Consider the following 22,917-nt stretch of genomic DNA (forward strand, 5'->3'; position numbering starts at 1 on the left):
AACAATAAATTTAATAAATCTATATATTGTTCGCTTTTAATATGTTGCGGTGTATGCCTTTTATAATATTGTTTTGAATAACAGTAATAATAATAACCGTAACAGTAAAAATAATAATACATATATAATAAGAATATTTTTCCTTTTTTTCTTGATAATTTTGATCACTTCGCCATTCTCATCTAGGCGGGGCGCCTTTTCAAAATCCGGAAGTGCATCGGCCACGTGATGCGAATCAGCGTCACGAGGTAATAGTCAGGTGCTTTCGGAGTGCCTTCTGCTCTATTGAATCAGTTACTGTGCGTACGGTTCAGCGTGAATTCGCATTTGTTTGACCCGGCCTCAACTCGACTTCCAGGATGATGAGAGGCACGGGAAAGCCGAGCAATATGGTCCGCGTGTCATTCTTCGCACTGTTCGCTGTCTGTCAGCTTGCCTTCGCCTGCGCCTGCACGCCCGCTGTGATCTGGTCGCACAATTCATCCGATATCGATGCGATGTACAGAACGGTACCGTCGAGTCCGTTGCAGAAGCTGACTCCCGACGAGTTCGAAAGGAGCCTGTTGCAGTTGAACGTTACCGAGCCAGTGATCGTCGTTGAGGAGCTGTGTGTCGAGGATCTGTGGAATAACAAGGTTAGTTCTCTTCGCCCCTTCCTGGCTATTTATCTGCGGCTACAAAAGAGATGCTTATCAGAAAGTCTTAGGTCCAGTTCCATAACTCACGATTAACTTTTAATCGAGGTTCAACTTGTTTCTCGTCTCTTTTCAATTCTAGAATTGGAAAAGCAATGAATAAATTGAACCTCGGTTAAGACTTAAGCGAGTTGTGGAACTGGACTTTAAGAAGGAATATAGGAAAAGATAACAGAGAAAGAATCCGTGGAAAGAAATCTCGAATTTCGATTGCATCTGGTTCACATTAGTCTAGTGTATAATTTCTTCCAAAGCATTCATTCACATTTAAAGCAGCATTTGAACCAAAATAAATCGATAGAAATATGTTTGATTGCATTCTTTCCATTACTTCAATTCACAAAGTCTCTATTTCTAACAGAAACAGCACACTAAATTTAATCAATATAAAAGTGGAATTGAGAATTTTGATAGAAAGTAGACCACTGTTGCAATACTATTGTCGTAAGTTTTAATCTGTTATCTGTCTCATTTCTTACACACCTTTTTTCTTTCTCTGGAGTATGGACATTTATTATAATTTAAAATGAAAGACAATATCCAATATACAATACAAGAAAATATCCTCAAATTTTCATTGAATATTTAATGGTAATAAGACTATTTAGTTTGTTCGCTATGATTACATATTTTTCCATTTTACATGCGTATGTTTTAATGTATTATCAATAATGATAGTTTAGAATTATATTTTTGTGCATACTTTTCTTCCCCTGTGGATTCTAGAAATGTATTTGTTATAACTTAAAAATAAAAGATACACAGAAAGAAATTCCTAAACTTACGTTGAACTAATAGCAATAAGACTATTTTAGTTTGTTTTATTATGATTTACAAATATATTTTCCATTCTACATTCGTATGTTTATTAATATATTATGTTTGAGTGCTTTTTATCTAGTGATACAAGTCGACACAAATATTTCTCGGTATTCAGAGAGATAACAAAAAATGATAACAATAACTTGCATCGCCAAATAGAAAACATACAGTAATGAAATTTAGAATTAAAAACAGATACATCAATTATTTTTTTTAGAGAATCTTTCAGAAATCATAAAGTTGTTATAAATGTATAAATGTTGCAGGTGCTGTCAAATGCCACTAATGGTTCCAAAATATTTTATTTCCCATGTGTCGATTCGCCCAACGAGGTCTTTCAAAAGATATATAAAAAAATAATATCAGGGAATGTTAATGAGTTCAACATGATCTTCAAGGACATCGATTTGAGCGGATGCATAGCACTTACTGGAAAACAGTGTCGTTACAGCACTGAGCGAATAAAGAGAGAAGCGCTTGCGGACAATTCTACTTCAGAATTCAAGATAAAAACAGACAATGTTCTGTTGTATTCCGCTCAACCATTGATACTCAAGGTAAATAACATTAATAAAATATTAATATTGCTTAAGAAATTTTAAACCAAATTTCTCAAGTGATTTTAAGACTTTCTCTTTATAATTTATGTATTAAGTGATAAAAGAGAAGGAATTTACAAAAAACATGAACCTATTCGATGTCAATTAATTTAGAAAGACTAAAATTAAAGATAATACAAAAAAAGTCTTGTGCCATTGCAGATATCTGACAAGCCAGAAGTGCAGCTTGTTCAATCTAAAGTCAGCGGAATGTCGTCTCGTAAGAGCAATGAGAGCACGGTGATCTTAACTATCAAGCTCACCGATCAGACCATCAACAATCTAACACTCGAGTTTTTCTTCGAGGTCAAAAGCGCCGGCTACTACACGTTGAACAAAGTGACGACCAATGGAGTTGATCTATTCACCAAGCGAGACATTTCTTTTCCGTTCGGTTTCTCTTATCATTGCTCGCCGAAAACTACTTTCACGGACGGTACTACATTCTTAAGTATCACGGATATGCAAGTACAGGTCGATCACAAAGATGCGACGTTTAGCGACGCGTACGACTGCGTTGGTTTTACCAGTATACCAATTTGGACGGGGATATTCGTGACGATAATACTGGGCTTGATCATGATATGGGCGCTCACCATGATCATGGATATCCGCACGATGGACAGATTCGATGATCCTAAGGGGAAAACCATCACGATTTCCAGCGCGGAGTAGAATAAAAATAATAATAATAATAATAATGAAACTTATAATGTAATTGTAAGTATTGAATATTCGTGCGAAATCTATTATCAGATAAGATCATGTCGATTGTTCACGATGATGATTGTTGTCTTGAACGTTTAATGTCTCTAATTTGAGTGTCACATGTTTTCACAAAAATCAAGAAAGTATTGAGTAGTGATGATAATACTAGTCTCATTACGAACTTTCATTATGAACTTTCGCTCGATGTATAAATATCATTCCTTTGTACAATATTATTATACTTTCGATATTTATAATTGTTCGCTATTGTGAGTTTGTTGTTTGTATGATACAATGGTTATGAACTGTTATTTTAGTATTCAGTCTTTATGAAAAGGATAAAAAATCCTTCGAATGAAGGTAGCACAATATATATTAAATAAAAATACGAACAATAAGTGTTCTTTTAAACACAAGAATATATTATATAATACGCAATAGAAAAAGAAATTGTATAGCCAAATTACATACAGCTACATACAATGTTATTGTCTGTTACTATTTGTAACAGGCAATGTACATTATATCAGAAATGATAGAAAAAAGCAGATTGTAAATTGAGAACTGTTATACGGTAGACAAATAAATTTCTACTATGGCCTCGCGCCTTCTATAAACAGTTCTGATGTCTATATAAGCTTCCTTGTTAATAAGAGTTTGTAAAAAAATATGTAACATAAGTTATAATAAATGTTTAATATAATGTATAAGAAATATATACAATATAAACGTCCTGTAAAATCGATTTGTCGCCTTTTTTAAAAACTTATTCATGCCGAACATGCAAGAACATTGGTACCATGAATTATCATAAACACCATAGAATATGGTGGTAATAATACGGGATTCGCAGGATTTAATATCACAGGTCGAAACGGCGGCAAATCACCATTCGGTCGCAGTTTTAACGCCTCAGCTTCGCCGTTCAACTTTATCTCGCTGCAAAACAAATATAACTCAATTTATTATTCATTCAGTTTAATATTCGTTTGATTATTATTATAGAATTTTATTCATCATTTCATACATACCTCGATTGCAAATGATCAGCGGTTAGAGAATAATACGAAATCATGGTTTTACTGTTTTGGACAAACAATTCCGGAATATGTACGTAGGCCGCAGTTTTGTCTATATTCATTCCGTAGACTGTGACAGCCGGTACTCTGGAAATTAACGCATTTTTCGACGTGCAATGCGCATACAATCGTACGCAGCCAAAATTATCGGGCCTCGACAATTTCAAAACCTTTTCCGAAACAAATTGCTTGTAAAAGACGCTGACCCACCAGTCAGGATTGGGTGTGAGATTCGGTGATACCATAGCATAATTCCCGCCGAATAATGATTGTCTTGTAACGACGTCTAATCCCGCGCTAGCGCTGTATCCCAATTTATCCAACCATAAAAATCCGGCTACGAATCTATCGGACAATTCGGGTGCACCTCCGCCAAATGCAGTGCTGGTCTCAGCTATAAATTAGATTTTTTTATTTAATGCAGTCTTTGTACTATACAATAATATGTTCTCTGTTAAGAAATCTATCTTAAGAATCTAGAAAATATAGAATCTCTTAAGAAGATTACACATAATGATATTTAGAAAGATGGATTAAAATTGGAAGATGGTTTTAAAGAAAACTTATTAGAGATTTATGTACGTACAAATAGTATTATGATTTAGAAAAATAATTTTTCAAGAATAAAGCTAAAAGCGGAAAAGCAATACTGTAATGTAATATCCAATAATTTAATATTAATGTAAGATACGTACACAGCCACATAGAAATATCTTTCCCCGACTCGGCAATAAATTGTCTCATGGAATTGATTTGCGCTGGTAACCAGTTGAATGTGGAAGGTGCCACGAAATCATTGACTTTAGCCTCTCGTCCATTCAGATAATACTGATGCCAAGTGACATAATTCACAGTATTCTTCTGGCTACTCAAAAATACCTTGACATATAGCTCTCCCATTTCATTAGAATCTCCGACGTGATTAACTTCTGGTCCAACGAGAATGCTGTCGACATATCCTGCTTCGTTTAACAATTGCCTTAAATGATCGTAATCCTTCGCAAGTTCGGTCGCAGGAATTGTCACATTGAACACGTGTTTAAAGGAATTTGGTTCTAAAAATATTATCGAAATAAATATTAGGGACTACATACGCATATACTACTTATGTATACATACTTTATGATAACTTAATATTTATACTCATATCATCAAACAATTAAAATTTCTTAATTTATTATTAATTTAATATTTATATGTTAATCATTTTACATATGTTGATTTTTCACATTTATACAATTATTTACCATTTCCCAATTGCCAATCTAACGTCATGCCTTGATTCTTAGTGAATGCGATAATCTTTTGTGCGTTGCTGTTATTCCAAGATCCATTTGGATTTCTGAGCAATACATTTAGATCAAAGATCATTCGTAACTCTGACTTCACCGTAAAATCATAGATAGCAAGCAAATCTTCGCCGGAGATAGTAAAGTTGCTAATATCCTGGCCATCCACAGGACTAAAAATCTTCTCGGACGAATTTTGTTCCATCTGAATCATCATGTATGTATTAAAATATTAAGATTAAATCTACAAGCAGTTTTATAACAATTAATTATGTTCTATAATTTCGAAGTAGGTAGGAAAGATAAATAAGTTTGCATGACAAATGTGTTACTTATGAAGAATATTATATTTTGCAAACCTGATCCTGAACAAATGTCAGACAATCCGCAGAGGTTCCACCCACTCTGACATAAGCAGGACTTAAGTGATGGGCCAAATTGATAAATTTCTGTTGTCCAACAGGTAACTCATTCATTCTTCGAAGTAAGGATGTGTCGAGACCGAACGACAAGAACTTGTCGGAAACGATGTGTAATACAGGCTGCTGTCTGTCAAAATGAAATATATAGAGGCGGATTGGAACTTGGATATTGGAGCTCCATAATGAGAGAATCAACAGCGTCGAGCATAGACCCAATGCAATGCAGCAGAATATAGAACGAAAAGCTGGGCCTGTTATAGGAAGAATATATCAAGATTCATTTAATAATAAAAAAGGTATGTTAAGAAATAAAAAAATTATATGCAACATATGTATAACTTTTTACAACAGTTTTAATATACTATAAAGAATTTTACAAAATATTGTACTTTTAATTTTATAAAACCGCAAAAAAATGTAATTAAATAATTTTTTAATTTAGCTGAAGATGATTGTAAGTCAAAACATTGTCTAATGGTTTGAAAAATCAATTTTTGTTTTCTTTGTTATTGATGCTTAAATTAGTTTCTAATTTGTGATCTAATTATTTGCTTGTGTTTGATTTTTTTCTTATATTTTTTATTGTTTTATAATTCTGAGATAGACAATTGATTCTTTTGCAATTCAAATAAATTTAATGAAGAGAATTATAAAATGTTACATCAAATGATATATTATATACGTTTGAAATATGACCATGTGACGCAAAATTTCCCGGCAAGTATGGCGGCAAGATGGTCACTAACGGCTATTGTCGGCGACGTAACACTGAGAAAAATAGAACGTAATATACGATAATTGATATAATATTTTAGAAGAAGTGATTCAATCGACAGCGAGGCAAGCAAAGGCGAGTCATACATTCATCTCGCATATCTCTTCAAATACATAAGTCCTAAGTTCTAACTTACCACGTACACGCGAATCACTCAGTTCCTGATATCGGCCCTTGCCCCAGTCATTGCTTACAAAATAACTCATTGTCGTCAAGATTCTCACAGCCTAACTGGAAAACCGGAACGACCCTCTCAAATGGTCGCAAATGTCACACGCGAATTCGCCGTTCTTTTTGCGCATCAACAATTGAATGCTCCTCCGGCTTTTTGCTTCCGCTTAGCGCCGCGAGAACAATCGAGAGTATCGAAATGGGCGCGATAAAAACTATGAATGAATTTAGTCATTCAAACTCGGCACTAAGAAAAATACTCAATTTTAATAAATATTTATTTAAATAGTGCCAATTGAATATTTATTAAATGTAAGCATATATTTATTTGGTTTACAAGAACTATTAATTTAATTTAACTATTGTATTTTTTATTTAGCAAATATTTATTTTAATAAATAACTTTTAAAATGTAAATAAATGTTGTATTAGTATTCAAACAATTATTTATTGAAATTTGATACATTTTTTCTCAGTGGATTAGTGTACATTAAAGACTGTTTTATATAAAAAATAAAAAATCTTTATATAAATGCATGACAACAAAAATAATATATATATATATGTGTCATATTAACAGGATGTATATATATATGTATATATATATATATATATATATATATATATATATCTTGTTAATATGACAATATCATTATTAGGTATTTAATTGTATTTATATACTTTTACATTTAACTTTGTTAATTTCAGCTTTTAATATGCATTATGAAATGAAACATATATACATAACTTTTCTATGAAGAAATTTTCTAATTATGATAATCACTAGAAGACTTGTAATTTTATTTCGGTTTAGATTTAGGTGGACCATGTGTTTTTTTCAGACGGACTTTCTTAACGTTTAATGTACGTTTGTTGTCTGCTTGTTCACAATAATTTTCTCGCCACAAGACTGATTCATGATTCTCGAGGCGCGAGCTAGAAGTAGATGCTTGATGTTCTGAAGAGATTACTTTGTTTACTGTGCAAGCAGTTTCCTCAGTATTGATGTACGCTTTTCTTGATTGTAATTTCTCTATTTTAGGATTCAACCAATGTTTTCGTATTCTGCAAACTACAAATAATTATACATTCAAAAATGAGTATACTTGTCTAGTATAATGTTAAGAAATTATGTTACAAGTATTAAGAGTATCCTAGTAAACTCCAATTTACAGTAACAATATATATATAATTTCCATCATGTAACTGTTACATACTATATATATTATACTTATATTATAAAATAAGGAATTATAATACTGATGTAATGTAACTCATTTTCCAGTTAACCTTATAGAAATTTAATATTAGTATTGACGAATTAATTATTTATTTTGAGTATTAAAAGTACAGTAACTATTATTGAATTTTTATAAAGGAAATATCAACTAATAATATCAATATAATTTAGTTACAATTTCATTCACAAATAGTATAATTATAACATATACATAAAAACATTAAAAATTATATCATTCAATAAATTATAACATTGGTGTTATTGTTCGTTGTTTACTGAGTTGTTAGTGATTATCAGACTATATGTATAGCTTTCGATTTTCGCAACATATGTCAATGAAAAATAGAACATATAAAAGGGAGATACACTGAAGTTTACCTTTAGCCGAAGTCTCCGCGTGGATCGAATCAGAGCTGGAATTCGAGGGACGGGAAGCGCGAGATCGACTCTTGTTCGCGGCGCGGTTCCTGTACGAAACGCTATGTCGACGCTTCCTCCTTGCAGTTAATCTCTGCCGTGACTCTGAGCTGCTCAGCTCATCCTCCGCCCAGAATTGTCGATCGGTATCATCCGAGATCGGTGGAGCCGGAACGAGCGGCTTTAAATGATTAACATCACGGCTTGTACATTATGCATTATTTATTTATTTTCATGCTTCGCTTACAGCTTCTCCATAGATGTTCGAGGCGCGCCTTCTTCTCTTCTCTCCAATGTCAGTGACACGATTTTCATAACCCTCCTCCTCGGAGCTGCCCTTCATCTTCGCATCTCCCCAAGCGCAATAATATCCCATCTTCTTATTTTACATATATACAAGTCAAGTGCCGTTGTAACTATGATGTGCAATTTACAATTATTGTTTCAACATACTGGCGAATTTTTACGATATATGTATATTCGGATAATCGATCAGACAGTTAAAATGACATGTGTAGTGTTTTTTTCATGATATTGAGATACCATCAGATATTTTGTCAAATTCATTACAATACGGATTAATTCTTTTGTGAACTTAATTCCGAGAAACTCACTAATTTTTGTTTATTTCATGTTTGCAGAAAACAATGTATCGATATTTTTAGTAGCAAAAGAAATTTATTGCTTTATTTTTTTTTTAGATATAATCTCTTATATTTTTGAAGATAAAGACAGATAAAATTGAAAAAGATATCATTTTGTAATATTTCACAAGTATATACTGTATATATATATATATATATATATATATATATATATATATATATATATATATTGTATATATATGATGAACTGTTGCACGCGAGTATTATAATTAGCCTTACAATAGAGAGATAAACGAATTTTTTGTATGATTATATCACACATATTTTTTTCGTAAACATTAGGTATCACTTATTCTTGCATATGATGTCAGTATGTATTTTGTCAATCCTTGAAAAATATGTTTTTATTCTTCTCTCTCTCTCTCTCTCTCTCTCTCTCTCTCTCTCTCTCTCTGCCACATTTCCCTTTTTCTTCAAGCGTGTCTTTTTACATGTTTATGTACAATTTGTTAATTTAGTTTAATCGTTCTCAGATTTTCTACGTTTTTTCGAGCGCGGAGTGTCGGTATCGTGGGGACTCGGAGTGATATGACTTCGTTTTCGCTTAAGGCTATTCTCATTCGTCTCGCTACTACTGCTTGCAGCGGTTCTAGTCTCCCTTCGGAATGTTCCTTCTCCTGTTGCTTGTACCAAAATCTGAAATTAAACAACATTAGTGATAAGCAGAACTCCATTATTTATTAACATTCCGTTTATACAAACAAATTCATCCTTAGTTCCAAGTATCCGAACTATTAGCCGAGTTTCTATTACTAGAAAACTACAGTTAGTAGAAAACATAGTTCGGATAATAAGAGCTAGGCATGCTCGATTTTTCTGAACATCAGCTCCTTATCAGAATAACTAATAAATACTAGTAGAAGTAGAAATCAACTTCGATTATCCGAACCGTTATTGGAACTGTTTTGTCCTCTGTCCAGATAAACGAAATTCTATTCACTCTACTATATTCGAAAATACACAAAAGGAAGGTACTTTAAAGAATATGATAAAATGCTGAAAGTGATGTAAAAACAAAAAAAAAATAAACATATTTTTAACATTAATATTTTCACTAGTATTGTATTGTTTTTCTTTCTAATCAGTTTCCTAACACATTTTAAAATAAGCACATCTGCAGTCATTAGCAAAAAAGAGTATATTATTTGAATCAGAGTTATGAATAATAAATAGAATCTTTTTCTTGCCTGCATATGTTGCAAGCACTCTTCTTGCATTGAAACTGCCATTTTAAAGATAAATGTGTCATGTTTGTTGTACATGATCGCGTTTTGGAACATAAGCATGACGTCCCTTTGAAAATGCATGGTCGATCTAATTGTGCCGTTGTCAATATTCTTTTTGATGGTTGATAGATCCATCGGTCGGAAGATCACCGAATGATACCCAGGCGCCTGGTCCTCTGTAATCGGCCTGAGAAACACTGACGCGTATTTGTGCGTGGCCAAACGATTGTAGACGAGCATGACTGCTTTCTTCCAAGCACGATAATCCGCGCCCTCTCCAGTGCTCTCATTTTCTGGCTCGCTGTCCACAGCAATGTTCTGTTTCTTGGAATACGTCTTCATCGCCCGGTTGCTACTCAATTTGCTCAACGATGACTCCTCCTCATCTAATTCTCCGGGTTCTTCCACGATTGTAGATTCTACCTCCTTCTTTATGCTCTGCTCGCCTTCCGTGGTTTTCGTGACATCATCTTTCTCCTCTTTTTTCTCCTTCACTTCCATTTTCTCTTTCTTGTCTTCCTCCGATGAACTGTGAAGCGGGCTCTTCCTATGGAACAAATCGCTAGCTTCCGGTTCCGTTTCGACTTTTGATTCTTTAGATTTGATCTCTGCACTCTCCGTTTTCTTAATATGTATTTCTGCGTCGGCAGTCGTGGCCTCGACTGGCTCGCTTTTGACACTTTTCGCTTCCTCTATGATCACTTGTTTAGTATCCTCGTTTTCATCAGTCGGTCCTTTGTCGGCCTCTTCCTCTTTGACTTCTACATTCTGTAAGATGGAACTTGTAGCATCCTCTGAGAAATCTTTGATCTTCTCCTTCTTAAGCTCTATGCCTATCTCCAATGTTTCCTCGTTCGTTTCTTCTGTTTGTGACTTTATCGAAGATTCTTCTTTTATCTCCACAACATTCTTTTCTTTTATCGATTCCTCTTTAAACGATTCTAAGGATTCAGTGTTTTCAACCGTGTTTTCGACAATCCGCTCTTCTGTCATCTTCTCTTCTTTCTTTTTACTTTCCGTGCTTTGATTGCTCTCGTCGTCCTCTAGGATCAAGCTAATATCTTGCGATTTTTCCGTATCTTCGGCATTGGGTAGATCATTCGTCACCTCTGAAGAAATGCTGACAATCTCCGCGGACGGCACGTCCTGCTGATCCCCTGTAATTTTCGCCAAATATATTTCTAATTGATCTAATCCCGCATTATGTTTACCTTCAATGTCTTCTGGAGGCTCCTTCCGTTCTTTAACGCTATCGGATGATTCTTTGTAAACAGGCGCAGTGACTTCCGTTTCCTCTTCCTCTTCCTCTTCCTCTTCAGCTTCCTCTTCCATGTCTTCTGTAGTCTCGTTTATCGTTTCCTTCATATCGCCCAAAAGTTTAGAATTATTTTTCTCGATCTCTACGTTCGATGAGGCATCCATGGATTTTGTTTCAGCGTCCGATTGTTTCTCTTCCATTGGAGTATCGTTACTAGTTTCTTCATCTTTGATTTCTGTCTTTGGAACAAGCTGTTCTGTCAAAGTCGTCCTCTTTTCACACGTACTTGTCTCGGATTTGGTCTCCGATGTGTTTGGTATGGTCTCTGTGATCTCCGTGACAATAATTTTAGGTTCTTGTGAATCGATGGCGACGGTTCCAATAATCTCGGCAATATTTGAAGTACTAGAATCAATCTCCTCAATTGCCATTTCGCTTTGTGGCGAATCGGATAGCGACACAGCCTCATCCACATCTCTCGGTTGCGGCTTTGGTCCTGTTGTAGGTATCAGCACTTCTGTTGCTTGTTGGGACATACTGGTAAGACTGTTGATAACTGCCGTTGTCGTCGCCGTTGTTGTTGAGCCACTCGTGTCTATCGTCTGTGGACTACTGGGAATATCTTCTTTGATTTCTTCCTTGATCAATTCCTCGATGTCGCCGATGATGTCGTTTATCTCATCCTTATCCATCACGTCCACCATTATATCTTTACGCATTACGTCTATGTGATCAATTATTTGCATCTGCATATTCTCTGACACCGGCATATTTGTCGAGGTAGTGACGGTCGCTGGAACTGTCGACATTGTTGTTGCTACTATTGCTTCGTTCTGGATAGCCTGTTGGACTTGAGTTTGCGATTGCGCCGCTTGCTGGAAATTGTGCACTTCGGAGGTGACAGCCACAGTTGTGGTTGTCTGTTGCTGTTGCGCATGGGATACATTTGTTGTGGGGGTTGTCGTTTGCAAATTTGGTAGGGATCCTCTCTGTGTACTCGCTGGCATTTCCAACAGCATAGAGAGCGTAGGAGCACCAACGGACGGCCGTTCTGGTGTCGTATTCGCGCTGGCTATAGCCGTCGAGACCAACTGCTGCAATTGTGGCGATACCTTTTGTGCCATCTGTGCGTTTAGTGCTTTAGGACTTGATCCAAGAAGACTGGTAATAGTCGGCGAACTCACTTGAACCGGAGTGGATGGAAAGGATTGCGCAGTCTGAGTGGTTGGGCTGGGAGATTTCAGTAGACTCGTCAATAATGGAGATCTACCACCTCTGTTAATTTTCTTTTCTTCATCGTTCTCCGTCGATGATTCCGTCGCAGTGGGTTCCTGCAGTACCTCTATTGTACTTTCCACTGCTTTGCGAGTTTGGGTTACAATTGAAGTCGAGATGGATGGAGAACTCATATCCTGCTTCTGTTGTTGTTGACGTTTTGCCAGCCACGCCATGTGAGTCCGTGTCTTTTGCTCCATCTCACGTTCTTCTTGTTGTATATCAAGCCACATCTTCTCCAACTTCTCGTCGCTTATTGCACTCGATTTGAAATGATTCAAATCCGCCTTGAGTCGTAGATACTCCTCCCTCTGACGGTTAAGCATTTGACTCAACTCGGTTACTCTCTCTTGTGTTAATTTTCTGACTATGGATTCACCAGTAGTCTCGCCACTCTCCCGCTTCTTTCTTTTTGGCGTATCAGCATTTTCCAGTAAACATGCATATTGTATGGCACACAACTTTGGCGAGAACCAGTCTGTGGGTCTTAATGGTTCTTTTTCAACAAATGGTTTCAATGATCTGGATACACTTATCCAATTTTGATCCCCAGATTTCAGTACACTTGATGCAAGACATAATTGTTCTCGTGTAGACCATGTGTCACAGTTCGAGCTTGTACGTTTGAATTTCATTCCTGAAATTTATGTTTTTAATTAAATATCATCTACCTCTTCTTAGCTTATATATGCTAAAGTAAATTAATTTAATTCTAATTAAATACCATTTAACTATCTTTCACATAAATAAAAAATTAAATAACAGAAATATCATATATCATAGGAAATATCATGTAAAAAGATTACAAAATTGATTAAATGAACTTTATTTCATACACTTAGTAAGTAATCGTAAGACAAAAATTTTAAATAGAGTATCTTAGAACTACAAATATTAAAATAAACAATATCTATTTTAGTCAAATTTCCTTTCATTATTTTACTTTTTTCTTATTTTTTCTCTTAAAAGCCATCTTTAAATATATAATATAAATATATAATAAAATATTTTACATTTAAAAATAAAGAATGCAATTAAAACAAACAAGCAAAATTTGCGCAAGTAAAATTCTTTTACGTTGACATTCTTTGTTTGGTGGTATAGGTTAGTGACATCATTATTTCATTTCGGACATCTGTCCGAATATCTATTTATTTTAAAGCAGATAAAACTAGCATATTCCAGAAGTAACGACAAGTATAGAATGAGATTGTCTGAAATCTATTCATTTAAAGTCAAAATATGCATTGAAATTCAATACAATTGTCTTAACCTATAAAAGCATCTTTTGTCACAAGTCGAACTCACTGTCTTGCATCGATGCCATTGCTCTTCTTTCTGAAAGATTCTAAACTCAGAGCAATTTACGAGATATGCGTAACTTCGCGACTAATTCGTTACTGCGCTTTGTCACAACTCTTCGAAAGAAACAGAAAACAAATTCCATTCCGATATTTCCGCAGAACGATACAAGTATATTGTAACCCGAATCTATTGTATTCAGAACATTTTTTTTTCGATAAAACGCTTTTATTTCTTGGGCTACATTTCAAAAACTTTCTCTCTGGGAAAAATTTTACTCGAAATATATAGTACACGTAACGTATACTATATATATAGTATATAGTATAGAGTAAAATCTTCGGAGAGGAAGTTTTGGAACGTAGCCTAAAATTCTATAGTATGCGTAACGTAAATTATAGCATGTTAGCATGCTAGCATCGTTGTAAAGCCGGAATCAGACTATGCATTGAAGATTGAGATTAAAGATTAAAGATTGAAATTTCACCAATGAAAACAAAGAAATTTTGGCTCCTTTTGTTCTGATTGGTCAAACTTCAATCTTCAATCTCATTCTTCAATGCGTAGTCTGATTCCAGTCTAATAGATCCGTTTCGCGTTGCTTGAAATTACCAAAACTTAAAAGAAGATAAAAGGCCTGTTCTTTTTGGCTATACTTTTGCACCAGTTCATCTTTCTTCTTCTTCTTCTTTTTTACTCTTGAAGAAAAAAGGAAGAAAGATGAACTGCAAAAGTTCAGCTAAAAGAACAGGGGAATGCTCGACTGTAGTTGGTTAATTCTTATATTCTGATCCGGTTTAAACTCTCGGTGGAAACTAAGCCAATGTCAACATCGCAACATTGCATACGGTGTACGCAATACGATGGCAAGATTCTAATCCAGCTAGCAATTCAGCAAGAAAACAAGCATCGTGTGTCGTAGGCTTAGAGTCTGAGCACAAGAATTGTCATAACTCTTATGCATCGTCTACAATACATAGAGTAAGAAGTAAGAGTAAGAAATTGACCAATCACAGTCGAAGTGAGTCGAATGTGAGAAGAATAATCGATTGTGATTGGGCAATTTCTTACTCTTACTTCTTACTTCGTATATTGTAGATGACGCATTACTTAGACTTAAATTGTAGATGTAAGTAACGCACAAGCTTTTACGTATGACGTACAATTTATTGCCGTGTCTCCAAGAGACGGCAATAAATCGTCCACAATACATGATTTTTGATAGGTTGAAATTCTTATTCTCTGTTCCTTATTCCTTTTATTGTGCAGAGCCTCTAAAGCCGGTTCATTAGTTGTAAGCCGATCGTAAGTTTGCTGCGACAGCCAATCTGAAGCTTGCATTTTGAAATCGCTTCATATTGACTGTCGCAACAAACTTGCGATCGGCTTGCAATTAATGTAAAACCGGCTTAAAGTGGATCGCACCCACTGAGTGCAAAGATATGAGCAACGCGAACAGACCTATGTGTCTTTGCGAAACGTGGACCGGACAGCTGATTTCGAACTTGCGCGACGGAACGCAGGAACACAGAAACGTCATGAATTTAGGAAACCTGGGAAAACATGAGAAACGTAATGGCGGAAAGAGTAGAAACTGTCAAAGTATGTGTCGATACAATTTGTCCCTCATCGCCGTGAGTGGAGATAACGAGTGAAACGAACATTCAAATTACGCTGTACGGAAAGTTCTCCTCGAAGACATCAATCGTTTTGTGAGATTCGTCGTATACTCCGCCACACAATGATGAATCATCGCAGACGTAGCAACAATTTCACATACGTCAGTTCGTGCGTGAAATACATGATCTTCATGCTGAATTTCGTCTTTTGGGTGAGCGATTCGTTCTTCTGCTTTTCTTTCTATGCTGCATACACGCAAAATGAAATTCGCGATTTGTTCCAAGACAAGATAAAGGCTGTTTTCCTTTTAAGAGAAACAGTTGACATAAATCGTTCTGTCTTTCTTGAACCAAATTTACAATATATTTTTGCTTTCTACTTCTTTTTTTCTCTTTGCGATCGTTTTATCGATAATCACATTTCTTACAATGTGTATTTTTTCTCTTTCCAAGTTTGTCAACTTTCAAGTTTACTACAATATTTTCTTTGCCTTCCTTTTTTTATTATTTTTTATTACTTTTGCCTTTTATTTTATTTCTTCGTCTTTTCTCGTGAAAAATGATAAACTTCAAAGGAGATAAGAAACACATAGCAAGAAGTACGATTATCAATGGAAGTTTTACAGTCGTAAAGAGGAAAAAATGCAACAAATAAAAGAAAAGAAAAGAGGAAACAAAGTGTACATTAGATTAAAGTTCGTCTTGATTGACATAAAATGAAGAAACAGGATATGAGGCAAAAAGGCAAGAGATAAAATGTAATAAAAAACAAAGAACAGACAGCACAAAAAGCAAACTATAGATTATATTTTGAATGTCTTTATTTATTAAGAATGATAGAATGACATTTGTGTCGATTGTGTCCTGAAAGGAAAGCTTGTTGGAAAAGATATATATTGATTTCGAATCTGCTGACATCGATAACCTAGCTAAATTTAGATATCAGTCTGTCAACATCATGTCTAGACATTAGAGGAAGTAGAACAAAAGTTAAAGATAATATAAAAATGATATGGTCATATATGACGATAAGAGACAAAAATAATTTTTTTTATGCTTAGCTGTTTGGTGGACTGCTAATCGGCGTAGGTCTCTATGCATTTCTGGATAAATGGCAGGCAACTGGATCTGTCAGAGTGGAGAACGTCTACGATGTGGTCTTGAATATTTCTCTGGTGATGCTAATAGCTGGTGGAGTAGTCTTCGTTGTTAGTTTTGCAGGATGCGTAGGAGCTCTTCGTGAAAATACATGCCTTCTTAAATTTGTTAGTTTTTTGTGTACAGAATATTCTACAAGCAACGCAAAACATGTGATTGAGTGACTGAATGATTTTTTTAGTATTCACTATGTCTTTTGGTGTTTTTCCTCTTGGAGATGGGTGTGGCGATCGTTGGTTTTGTATTCCCGCACACATTGCAATCTATTTTGGAAGAGTCGTTCACGGACAAAATAATTCAGACATACAGAGAAGATCCAGATCTGCAAAATTTCATTGATTTTGCCCAACAAGAAGTAAAGATCATGAATAAAATAATTAATAATAATAAAAACACATATCTTACATTTGTACAAGTTATTCAATTTCGTACATGCGAGTGAAATATTCATAAAATTTTATATTGCAGTTCAAGTGTTGTGGTTTAAGTCAAGAAGGATACTTAGATTGGGGGAAGAATGAATATTTTAATTGCACTAGCCCTAGTGTAGAACGTTGCGGTGTACCGTTCTCTTGTTGCATAAACGCTACTGATATATCCGTACGTATATTATTTGTTGCACTTATAGAAAGTCAAAGATAATTGAAAGATATTATTTTGGAAAGACATTTTCAATTATATTCATTGCTGAGATAAATCAAGAGAAGAATCAATGCTAAATCTTGATGCCTAATATTTATATCTAAGTTTTAAATACATCTTCCCATTATTTAAATTGTGCGCTTATTATCCTTGATTACTCGAAACGCTAATCATAAACTGAAATTGAAATATTACAATTACATTGAGCGTCAATTAATAATAATGCTAATGATCATCTTAAAACATTGTAAAGAACTTAATGAGAAATTTACAAATGAGATAATTTCAATTTTCAGAGTGGACTTGTAAATATAATGTGTGGCTACAAGGTCCAGATGTTACCAGTGTCCGAAGCGAGTAAAAAGGTGTGGACCAGTGGATGTATCGAAATTGTACGTAGCTGGGCGGAACGTAATCTCTACACTATAGCTGGCATTGCTCTAGGCATTGCGCTCAGCCAGCTCTTTGTGATCTATCTTGCAAAAACGCTGGAGGGTCAGATCGAGTTGCAGAAGTCCCGCTGGCATTCCTGAGCTTGACTTCAGGCCACCTACCGTTACCAGATACATTCTGCGACCAACAGGCAGGTGGCTAGTGGCGGACGATCGCGCGGTTCGCAGGACACAGAGACAAATATAAATGCGCGAATGGCATTGCTTGTCCTTTTCGCGATCTCTTTATACATACTGTGCATTTTGTCCCTCATCAAACTCGTCCTTTATTTCAAGAATTTCTTTCACATGTACGTGAGTAAAGGATAATACGTCATCGATGGTCGATAAAGCCTTCTTTGTATGTTAGAGGATACATTCGTGATAAGAGGCATCGATAAAAATCTTGCATAAAAATTATATACACACGCGGGTGCAGAAATGGTGTCCTGTGCGTTTACAATGGTAAAAACTTTTTTTTTTTTAATACTCAGGAAAACATACCTTTTCGCTTATCTTATGTAGTTAATTGCATGACTCAAATACTTTGCGCTTGCATCGATGAGTTACGTGTCGTGCGATCATGTTCTTATGAATGTTGCATGGGACACGATTAATGCATTCGTCTGGTAACACGCGACTGATAATTCGAATTAAAGACAAAAGTGAGAGAGATATTTAATTCCATTATAAATTTTGTAATATGTATTTCATGAACATGTTACAATATGTTACATTACATTACATTGCATAATAATGTTATAGAAAAATCGCTGTATTTCATGATAATATTCGTTTCGCGAATGTTATTTCTTCCATGAGCCAATTTTTAAATTTACATTTTTTTTCGTTTTACCACAATTTCAATGTACTTTGTGCAATATATAGAGGCAATTTGCTTAAATTAAGATATTCAGATCTGATATCATCTTGTCTTTCTAGCGTGAGATAGTTCGTTACAGTGTATCATTTTCAGCACATTGACACAAATTGAAATTGTTTTAATGGTAATATTGATGTACTACTATTAAGGCCCAATTTTTCATTATTTGGTGTGGTTAGGCTTAATCTGATGTTTCATCCAATGGGCTTCACCCCTGACATCATTATAGAGTGAATATAAAGTCTAACTATAAGTTAACCAGAAAATGAAAATCCGGGCCTAACAAGTGACATAGAAGCTTATTTCATAAATCTCGAAGCACAATAGGTGTAGTAAACTTTAAATCATAAGATATCGATCAATCGAATACAAAGAAAATTATCGATTATGATCTGTTCTTTTTTCCGGTTTAAAGTTTGCTGTATCTATTCTATTTCGGGACCGATGCTTCATTTCTATTAATGTAGATTAACTTTAATCTTGGTTTAATTTACTTTGTACCTTTTTTAACTCTTAAAACTAAAAAAAGATGAAGAGTTAGTTAAACCGAGATTAAACTACATTGGTAGAATCGTATGAGATTCAGATAACATCGATAGTTGTATACACATTTTCACGCATACGTTCCATTAAAATATGTAAGTTAGAACATAATGAATTTGAGATTAGATATGAATATCATCTTGTAAATTAATCTTGAAAAATTAATTTGCTTTACTAGCTAGATATAAATCAAATTATCGAATTATATTTCTTTTTCTATATTATTAAGCGTCAAATGTATTTAATTATTAAGATAATACATATATAAGCAATTTTTACTTCTTTTTCTTTTGTAATTAATATTTACAAACATATTGTTATCCTATAAATAAGTGAATGTACGTGCACTGTTGAACTTACGATACTGATAATTATTAATGGTAATTCTCATTCACTTGTAGTGTATGCGATGCCATATTTATATTATGAAACTATGAATGAGCGCACAATTATTTGAATATATAACTAATTTATACTTCTCTGTTGCTGCATTAGCGTAACTCATATGTATGAGACAAACGTCCAGTGCCAAAGTCAGAATATTGTTACTCTTTTATTTTAAACAAATCTGACAATAATCTGGTATAAATGATTTATTTAACGCATTTAAGTGTCTCTTTGTCAAGAATAAATGTAAAACTGATATAAAACCTTCTAGTTTGTAATAAACAAGTATTATTCTAAGAACTGTGTTTTTTAGCCATTATGGATAAATCAAATTATATAATTAAATCCTATATATCATAAGTAGCATAAAGTACACTGTATTTCGATATTTATGCAGTTAGTGGATTATTATCTGTTATTTTCAAATTGAATTTCAAATTTCATTATAACAAAAGTTTTATATATATAATACTTATTTATATAAAGATGGATCTATTACATTATCAGGTACATTATCAGAATATTCTAAAATAACTCGCTCTCCATCAAAAATAGCCAAATCTTTAAATAATTGCGTTAAAGGTGTATCCATCTTACTACATATTAGATCTCCGGTAGAATGACGGAAGAGTTTTAACTTATTTGTGGTGGTTGTGTTATTATTGTTGGGAATTTTAAGTGTGTCCGCTATTGAATCTATGCACTTGCCAATCGTCCAGTTCGTATTGACAAAAGCCCCTTTCGAAGTGCCTATATGTTTATTTTTTACTGTCAACGGCAAATGTACAAGAAAGTAACTTCTCTCGCTCGTTGGTACATTTTTAGGACCAATCGCAGAACATTTCACACGCATGAGTTGTACCTGCAAGTAAAGGAGGATTGAATTTATTAGAGGAAGAAAAATTTATTTGCGTTTATACTTCTATTATATAGAAATATTTTTAGTAAAAGTAGTCATAAAACTAACATACTTTATTTGCCAATGCTACATTTTTAGATTTCTTCAAACTATCCGCAATCTGTTGATCTACTATAGCTTTTGCTTCCGCAAATTGTTTCTTTGGTATCTGCCACTTCTTTAGTTTCTGTATCTTCTCCGTTTCACTCAACTCCAAGCATCCATGATGTCTGTGTGTTACACAAAAATGCTTTTTACACTTGATACAAGGCATCTCAACGGGTGATGCATCTTTGCAAGACTCTTTAGAGCATAGAAAGTTTGCCGATTGTTCCACAACAGATTTTGAGTTCTCTGTTTTCAAACACTCATGCGATTCCATATTGAAATGCTCTTTACAGAAAGTGATCTGACAATGCTCACACACAAGTGGCAAGAAGTCCAACAATTTGCAGTCTTTCACTGAGCAGTGTTTACCAGTCTCCGGAAATTCCATTGTGATGTAGCAACGAATTAAAATTATAATCGACTTTATTGTGTTTTCTGGCAATTAGGGAAATTGAAAGTTATATCTAGTTGTGCAGTGGTGTTGGAGAATGCAGATGATTGTCGCTGAGAGAGCTTAATGCCAGATTATTCCACTTCTGCTCCAATTCCTTCAACGTCATATGAGAATCGCCGTTGTCGCTTTCAGGATCAGGCAACTCAGCTACTGGCGTCGAGATGTCATCAATGGGTAGACGTTCCTTGCGCCAACCCTCATCGATCACATCTATCAACCTGCCGTCTCCACATACCTGACTGTCCATCCCGTAAACGACGGTCAACACACTTAGGCTTGAGAAAACATTGTTGTACTTACAATACTATCTCAAGAGATTAAAGAATTTTATATTGTTTGAATATCATGTATCTAAATCTTATATGAAACAAATACAAATTATAGTATAAAAAAGCATAAACGCCAACGCTACATTTTATTGCAAATTAAAATATTATAAACATTTATTGTATTTTACAATGTGATATAAAATATATAATATATTTTATATCACATTGCGAAATACAACATATTAAATATAATAAACGAATATTTATAATGTTTTAATTCAGAATACAATCTAGCATTGGCGTTTATGCTCTTTTATCCTATAATTTGCTTTATTCTTAAAGCTGTTTATATTAAAATTTTATATGATTTATATGTATGAATCAAATACAATTATGTACAGCATTTGATTTAATCAAATTAAATATTTGGACCTCTTAGAAGTCAAGCTGATGAACTCTACTTTTAGTACATTTTTTAATTTTAACATATTAATTTGTAATTTTATTAATTTTTTTCCTTTAATTAGTTTCTCTATTTCATAGAGTTAATCAATTTGATTTGGTGTTTCTGAGAGGTCCATTGTAATTGATTTTCTCTATATTTAAAAAATCCTTTATTCTAAAGTTTATTCCTTTTAAATGAAGAGCAGACTTCCAAAATGCATTTTGTCCAAAACTTATAATTTTCAAAAAACGAGAAAGAAACCACAAGAAAACTATACGTTTTACAGAAAATAACAATTTGCCAATCAGTAAGATATACAATGTTAAACAAAATTGCTAAACTATTTCTAATATGTAATGTTAAACAAATGCATTTTATTTGTCTTAAGTTAAAGGACATAATATATTTCGAATGTCTAGACTTTTTTCAGCACATAAATATATGGTGAAAAAATACTTTCAGAACATAGTAGAGCTTATGTCTAATTAAAAAAAAAATGAAATTTGAACAAATGCATTTTGGAAGTTTGCTCCTCAAATATTCTTTATTCTAAGTTTTCTATTCTAAAATTAGCAATATGTATTATCTTACTAATGTATTATCTCTCTAATGTTATTATATGAATAGAATAGCTCAGGGAAGGGAGAAAGAATTTTAAGTGCAAAAACATTTATTTAGAATAGAAGAAAATGAAAGTAAAATTAGAACTTTCAAGATTCATAATATACATGCAAATTGTAATTGTTGACTTTCATTTTCAATAATTAACATATGATTTAGACAATTTCCGAATACTCACCACCGAATGAAATGTTCGAAAATCCCTGATTTATATGTATTCGTAGTTTATTCAACCTTGTTCAATTTTATATGCCTCAAGATGAGCAGAATCGGCAAGAATCAGTAAATTTGGGCAAAATTCGCGAGATCGTGAGCATGAAATAACGAAATAGTATTAGATGGATTATATTGCTATACTAATTTAGTGTTTTTAGGACTACGTGGACAAATGTATGTATATAAAGGCTGGTCCACACATAGTCATAGGCCAGTATTTATAGGATGCTTTCCATTCAATGACACAAATCGACACAAACGTCATTCTATCTTTCTTGATCTATTTAGAGAGTAACAAAG

The 22,917-nt window shown here is 33.9% G+C and overlaps 7 protein-coding genes across 9 annotated transcripts; 2 read left to right on the forward strand and 5 right to left on the reverse strand.

Moving 5' to 3' along the window:
• The first annotated feature begins 238 nt into the window (after window positions 1–238).
• On the forward strand, window positions 239–3,569 carry LOC105154940 (V-type proton ATPase subunit S1). The gene is made up of 3 exons (XM_011070755.2): window positions 239–635; window positions 1,784–2,074; window positions 2,279–3,569. The coding sequence occupies exons 1-3, from the start codon at window positions 360–362 to the stop codon at window positions 2,789–2,791; spliced, it is 1,080 nt and encodes a 359-aa protein (XP_011069057.1). The 5' UTR covers window positions 239–359; the 3' UTR covers window positions 2,792–3,569.
• On the reverse strand, window positions 3,502–6,725 carry LOC105154939 (heparanase). The gene is made up of 6 exons (XM_011070753.2): window positions 6,526–6,725; window positions 5,552–5,865; window positions 5,151–5,397; window positions 4,599–4,958; window positions 3,856–4,297; window positions 3,502–3,763 (listed from the first exon to the last, which is right to left on the reverse strand). The coding sequence occupies exons 1-6, from the start codon at window positions 6,593–6,595 to the stop codon at window positions 3,595–3,597; spliced, it is 1,602 nt and encodes a 533-aa protein (XP_011069055.1). The 5' UTR covers window positions 6,596–6,725; the 3' UTR covers window positions 3,502–3,594.
• A 258-nt stretch (window positions 6,726–6,983) lies between these two features.
• LOC105154938 (uncharacterized) lies at window positions 6,984–9,100 on the reverse strand. The gene is made up of 3 exons (XM_011070752.2): window positions 8,465–9,100; window positions 8,179–8,398; window positions 6,984–7,632 (listed from the first exon to the last, which is right to left on the reverse strand). The coding sequence occupies exons 1-3, from the start codon at window positions 8,591–8,593 to the stop codon at window positions 7,361–7,363; spliced, it is 621 nt and encodes a 206-aa protein (XP_011069054.1). The 5' UTR covers window positions 8,594–9,100; the 3' UTR covers window positions 6,984–7,360.
• Window positions 9,101–9,247: 147 nt separating this feature from the next.
• Brd8 (Bromodomain containing 8) lies at window positions 9,248–14,279 on the reverse strand. 3 transcript variants are annotated; one of them, XM_087407770.1, is made up of 4 exons: window positions 13,950–14,279; window positions 13,719–13,862; window positions 10,070–13,278; window positions 9,248–9,518 (listed from the first exon to the last, which is right to left on the reverse strand). In XM_087407770.1, the coding sequence occupies exons 3-4, from the start codon at window positions 13,274–13,276 to the stop codon at window positions 9,342–9,344; spliced, it is 3,384 nt and encodes a 1,127-aa protein (XP_087263896.1). In that variant the 5' UTR covers window positions 13,277–13,278; window positions 13,719–13,862; window positions 13,950–14,279; the 3' UTR covers window positions 9,248–9,341. The 3 variants fall into 3 exon arrangements, with proteins under 3 accessions (XP_087263896.1, XP_011069053.1, XP_011069052.1); XM_011070751.2 differs by lacking the exon at window positions 13,719–13,862 and having other exon boundaries at window positions 10,070–11,265; window positions 11,320–13,278; window positions 13,950–14,278; XM_011070750.2 differs by lacking the exon at window positions 13,719–13,862 and having other exon boundaries at window positions 13,950–14,278.
• A 1,091-nt stretch (window positions 14,280–15,370) lies between these two features.
• LOC105154965 (tetraspanin-33) lies at window positions 15,371–19,906 on the forward strand. Its single transcript, XM_011070783.2, has 5 exons — window positions 15,371–15,774; window positions 16,624–16,827; window positions 16,902–17,075; window positions 17,189–17,320; window positions 17,659–19,906. The coding sequence occupies exons 1-5, from the start codon at window positions 15,685–15,687 to the stop codon at window positions 17,893–17,895; spliced, it is 837 nt and encodes a 278-aa protein (XP_011069085.2). The 5' UTR covers window positions 15,371–15,684; the 3' UTR covers window positions 17,896–19,906.
• Window positions 18,471–21,000, reverse strand: LOC105154935 (AN1-type zinc finger protein 1). The gene is made up of 2 exons (XM_011070748.2): window positions 20,578–21,000; window positions 18,471–20,468 (listed from the first exon to the last, which is right to left on the reverse strand). Exons 1-2 carry the CDS (start codon window positions 20,998–21,000, stop codon window positions 20,079–20,081), a joined length of 813 nt encoding a protein of 270 aa, XP_011069050.1. The 3' UTR covers window positions 18,471–20,078.
• Window positions 21,001–21,034: 34 nt separating this feature from the next.
• Window positions 21,035–22,830, reverse strand: LOC105154936 (anaphase-promoting complex subunit 13). Its single transcript, XM_011070749.2, has 2 exons — window positions 22,580–22,830; window positions 21,035–21,341 (listed from the first exon to the last, which is right to left on the reverse strand). Exon 2 carries the CDS (start codon window positions 21,311–21,313, stop codon window positions 21,077–21,079), a length of 237 nt encoding a protein of 78 aa, XP_011069051.1. The 5' UTR covers window positions 21,314–21,341; window positions 22,580–22,830; the 3' UTR covers window positions 21,035–21,076.
• Between the last annotated feature and the right edge of the window lie 87 nt (window positions 22,831–22,917).

Source organism: Acromyrmex echinatior, chromosome 1, assembly GCF_024713525.1.
Source record: "Acromyrmex echinatior isolate Ae372 chromosome 1, ASM2471352v2, whole genome shotgun sequence".
Lineage (NCBI taxonomy): Eukaryota > Metazoa > Arthropoda > Insecta > Hymenoptera > Formicidae > Acromyrmex > Acromyrmex echinatior.

What these genes read in the sequence shown, in the direction of transcription:
- LOC105154939 (XM_011070753.2), bottom strand. Translation starts at nt 6,595, where the DNA reads ATGAGTTATTTTGTAAGCAATGACTGGGGCAAGGGCCGATATCAGGAA. An exon ending in GAGTGATTCGCGTGTACGTG is followed by an intron (nt 5,866 to 6,525) that starts GTAAGTTAGAAC and finishes TTCCTATAACAG; the next exon opens with GCCCAGCTTTTCGTTCTATA. An exon ending in TGACATTTGTTCAGGATCAG is followed by an intron (nt 5,398 to 5,551) that starts GTTTGCAAAATA and finishes ATGATGATTCAG; the next exon opens with ATGGAACAAAATTCGTCCGA.
- LOC105154965 (XM_011070783.2), top strand. Translation starts at nt 15,685, where the DNA reads ATGATGAATCATCGCAGACGTAGCAACAATTTCACATACGTCAGTTCG. An exon ending in TGCTGAATTTCGTCTTTTGG is followed by an intron (nt 15,775 to 16,623) that starts GTGAGCGATTCG and finishes TTTTATGCTTAG; the next exon opens with CTGTTTGGTGGACTGCTAAT. An exon ending in ATACATGCCTTCTTAAATTT is followed by an intron (nt 16,828 to 16,901) that starts GTTAGTTTTTTG and finishes TGATTTTTTTAG; the next exon opens with TATTCACTATGTCTTTTGGT.
- LOC105154938 (XM_011070752.2), bottom strand. Translation starts at nt 8,593, where the DNA reads ATGGGATATTATTGCGCTTGGGGAGATGCGAAGATGAAGGGCAGCTCC. An exon ending in CGAACATCTATGGAGAAGCT is followed by an intron (nt 8,399 to 8,464) that starts GTAAGCGAAGCA and finishes AATCATTTAAAG; the next exon opens with CCGCTCGTTCCGGCTCCACC. An exon ending in CGCGGAGACTTCGGCTAAAG is followed by an intron (nt 7,633 to 8,178) that starts GTAAACTTCAGT and finishes AATTATTTGTAG; the next exon opens with TTTGCAGAATACGAAAACAT.
- LOC105154936 (XM_011070749.2), bottom strand. Translation starts at nt 21,313, where the DNA reads ATGGACAGTCAGGTATGTGGAGACGGCAGGTTGATAGATGTGATCGAT.
- Brd8 (XM_011070750.2), bottom strand. An exon ending in AGTGCTTGCAACATATGCAG is followed by an intron (nt 9,519 to 10,069) that starts GCAAGAAAAAGA and finishes GTTTAATTTCAG; the next exon opens with ATTTTGGTACAAGCAACAGG.
- LOC105154935 (XM_011070748.2), bottom strand. Translation starts at nt 21,000, where the DNA reads ATGGAATTTCCGGAGACTGGTAAACACTGCTCAGTGAAAGACTGCAAA. An exon ending in ATGTAGCATTGGCAAATAAA is followed by an intron (nt 20,469 to 20,577) that starts GTATGTTAGTTT and finishes CTTTACTTGCAG; the next exon opens with GTACAACTCATGCGTGTGAA.
- LOC105154940 (XM_011070755.2), top strand. Translation starts at nt 360, where the DNA reads ATGATGAGAGGCACGGGAAAGCCGAGCAATATGGTCCGCGTGTCATTC. An exon ending in AGGATCTGTGGAATAACAAG is followed by an intron (nt 636 to 1,783) that starts GTTAGTTCTCTT and finishes TAAATGTTGCAG; the next exon opens with GTGCTGTCAAATGCCACTAA. An exon ending in CTCAACCATTGATACTCAAG is followed by an intron (nt 2,075 to 2,278) that starts GTAAATAACATT and finishes GTGCCATTGCAG; the next exon opens with ATATCTGACAAGCCAGAAGT.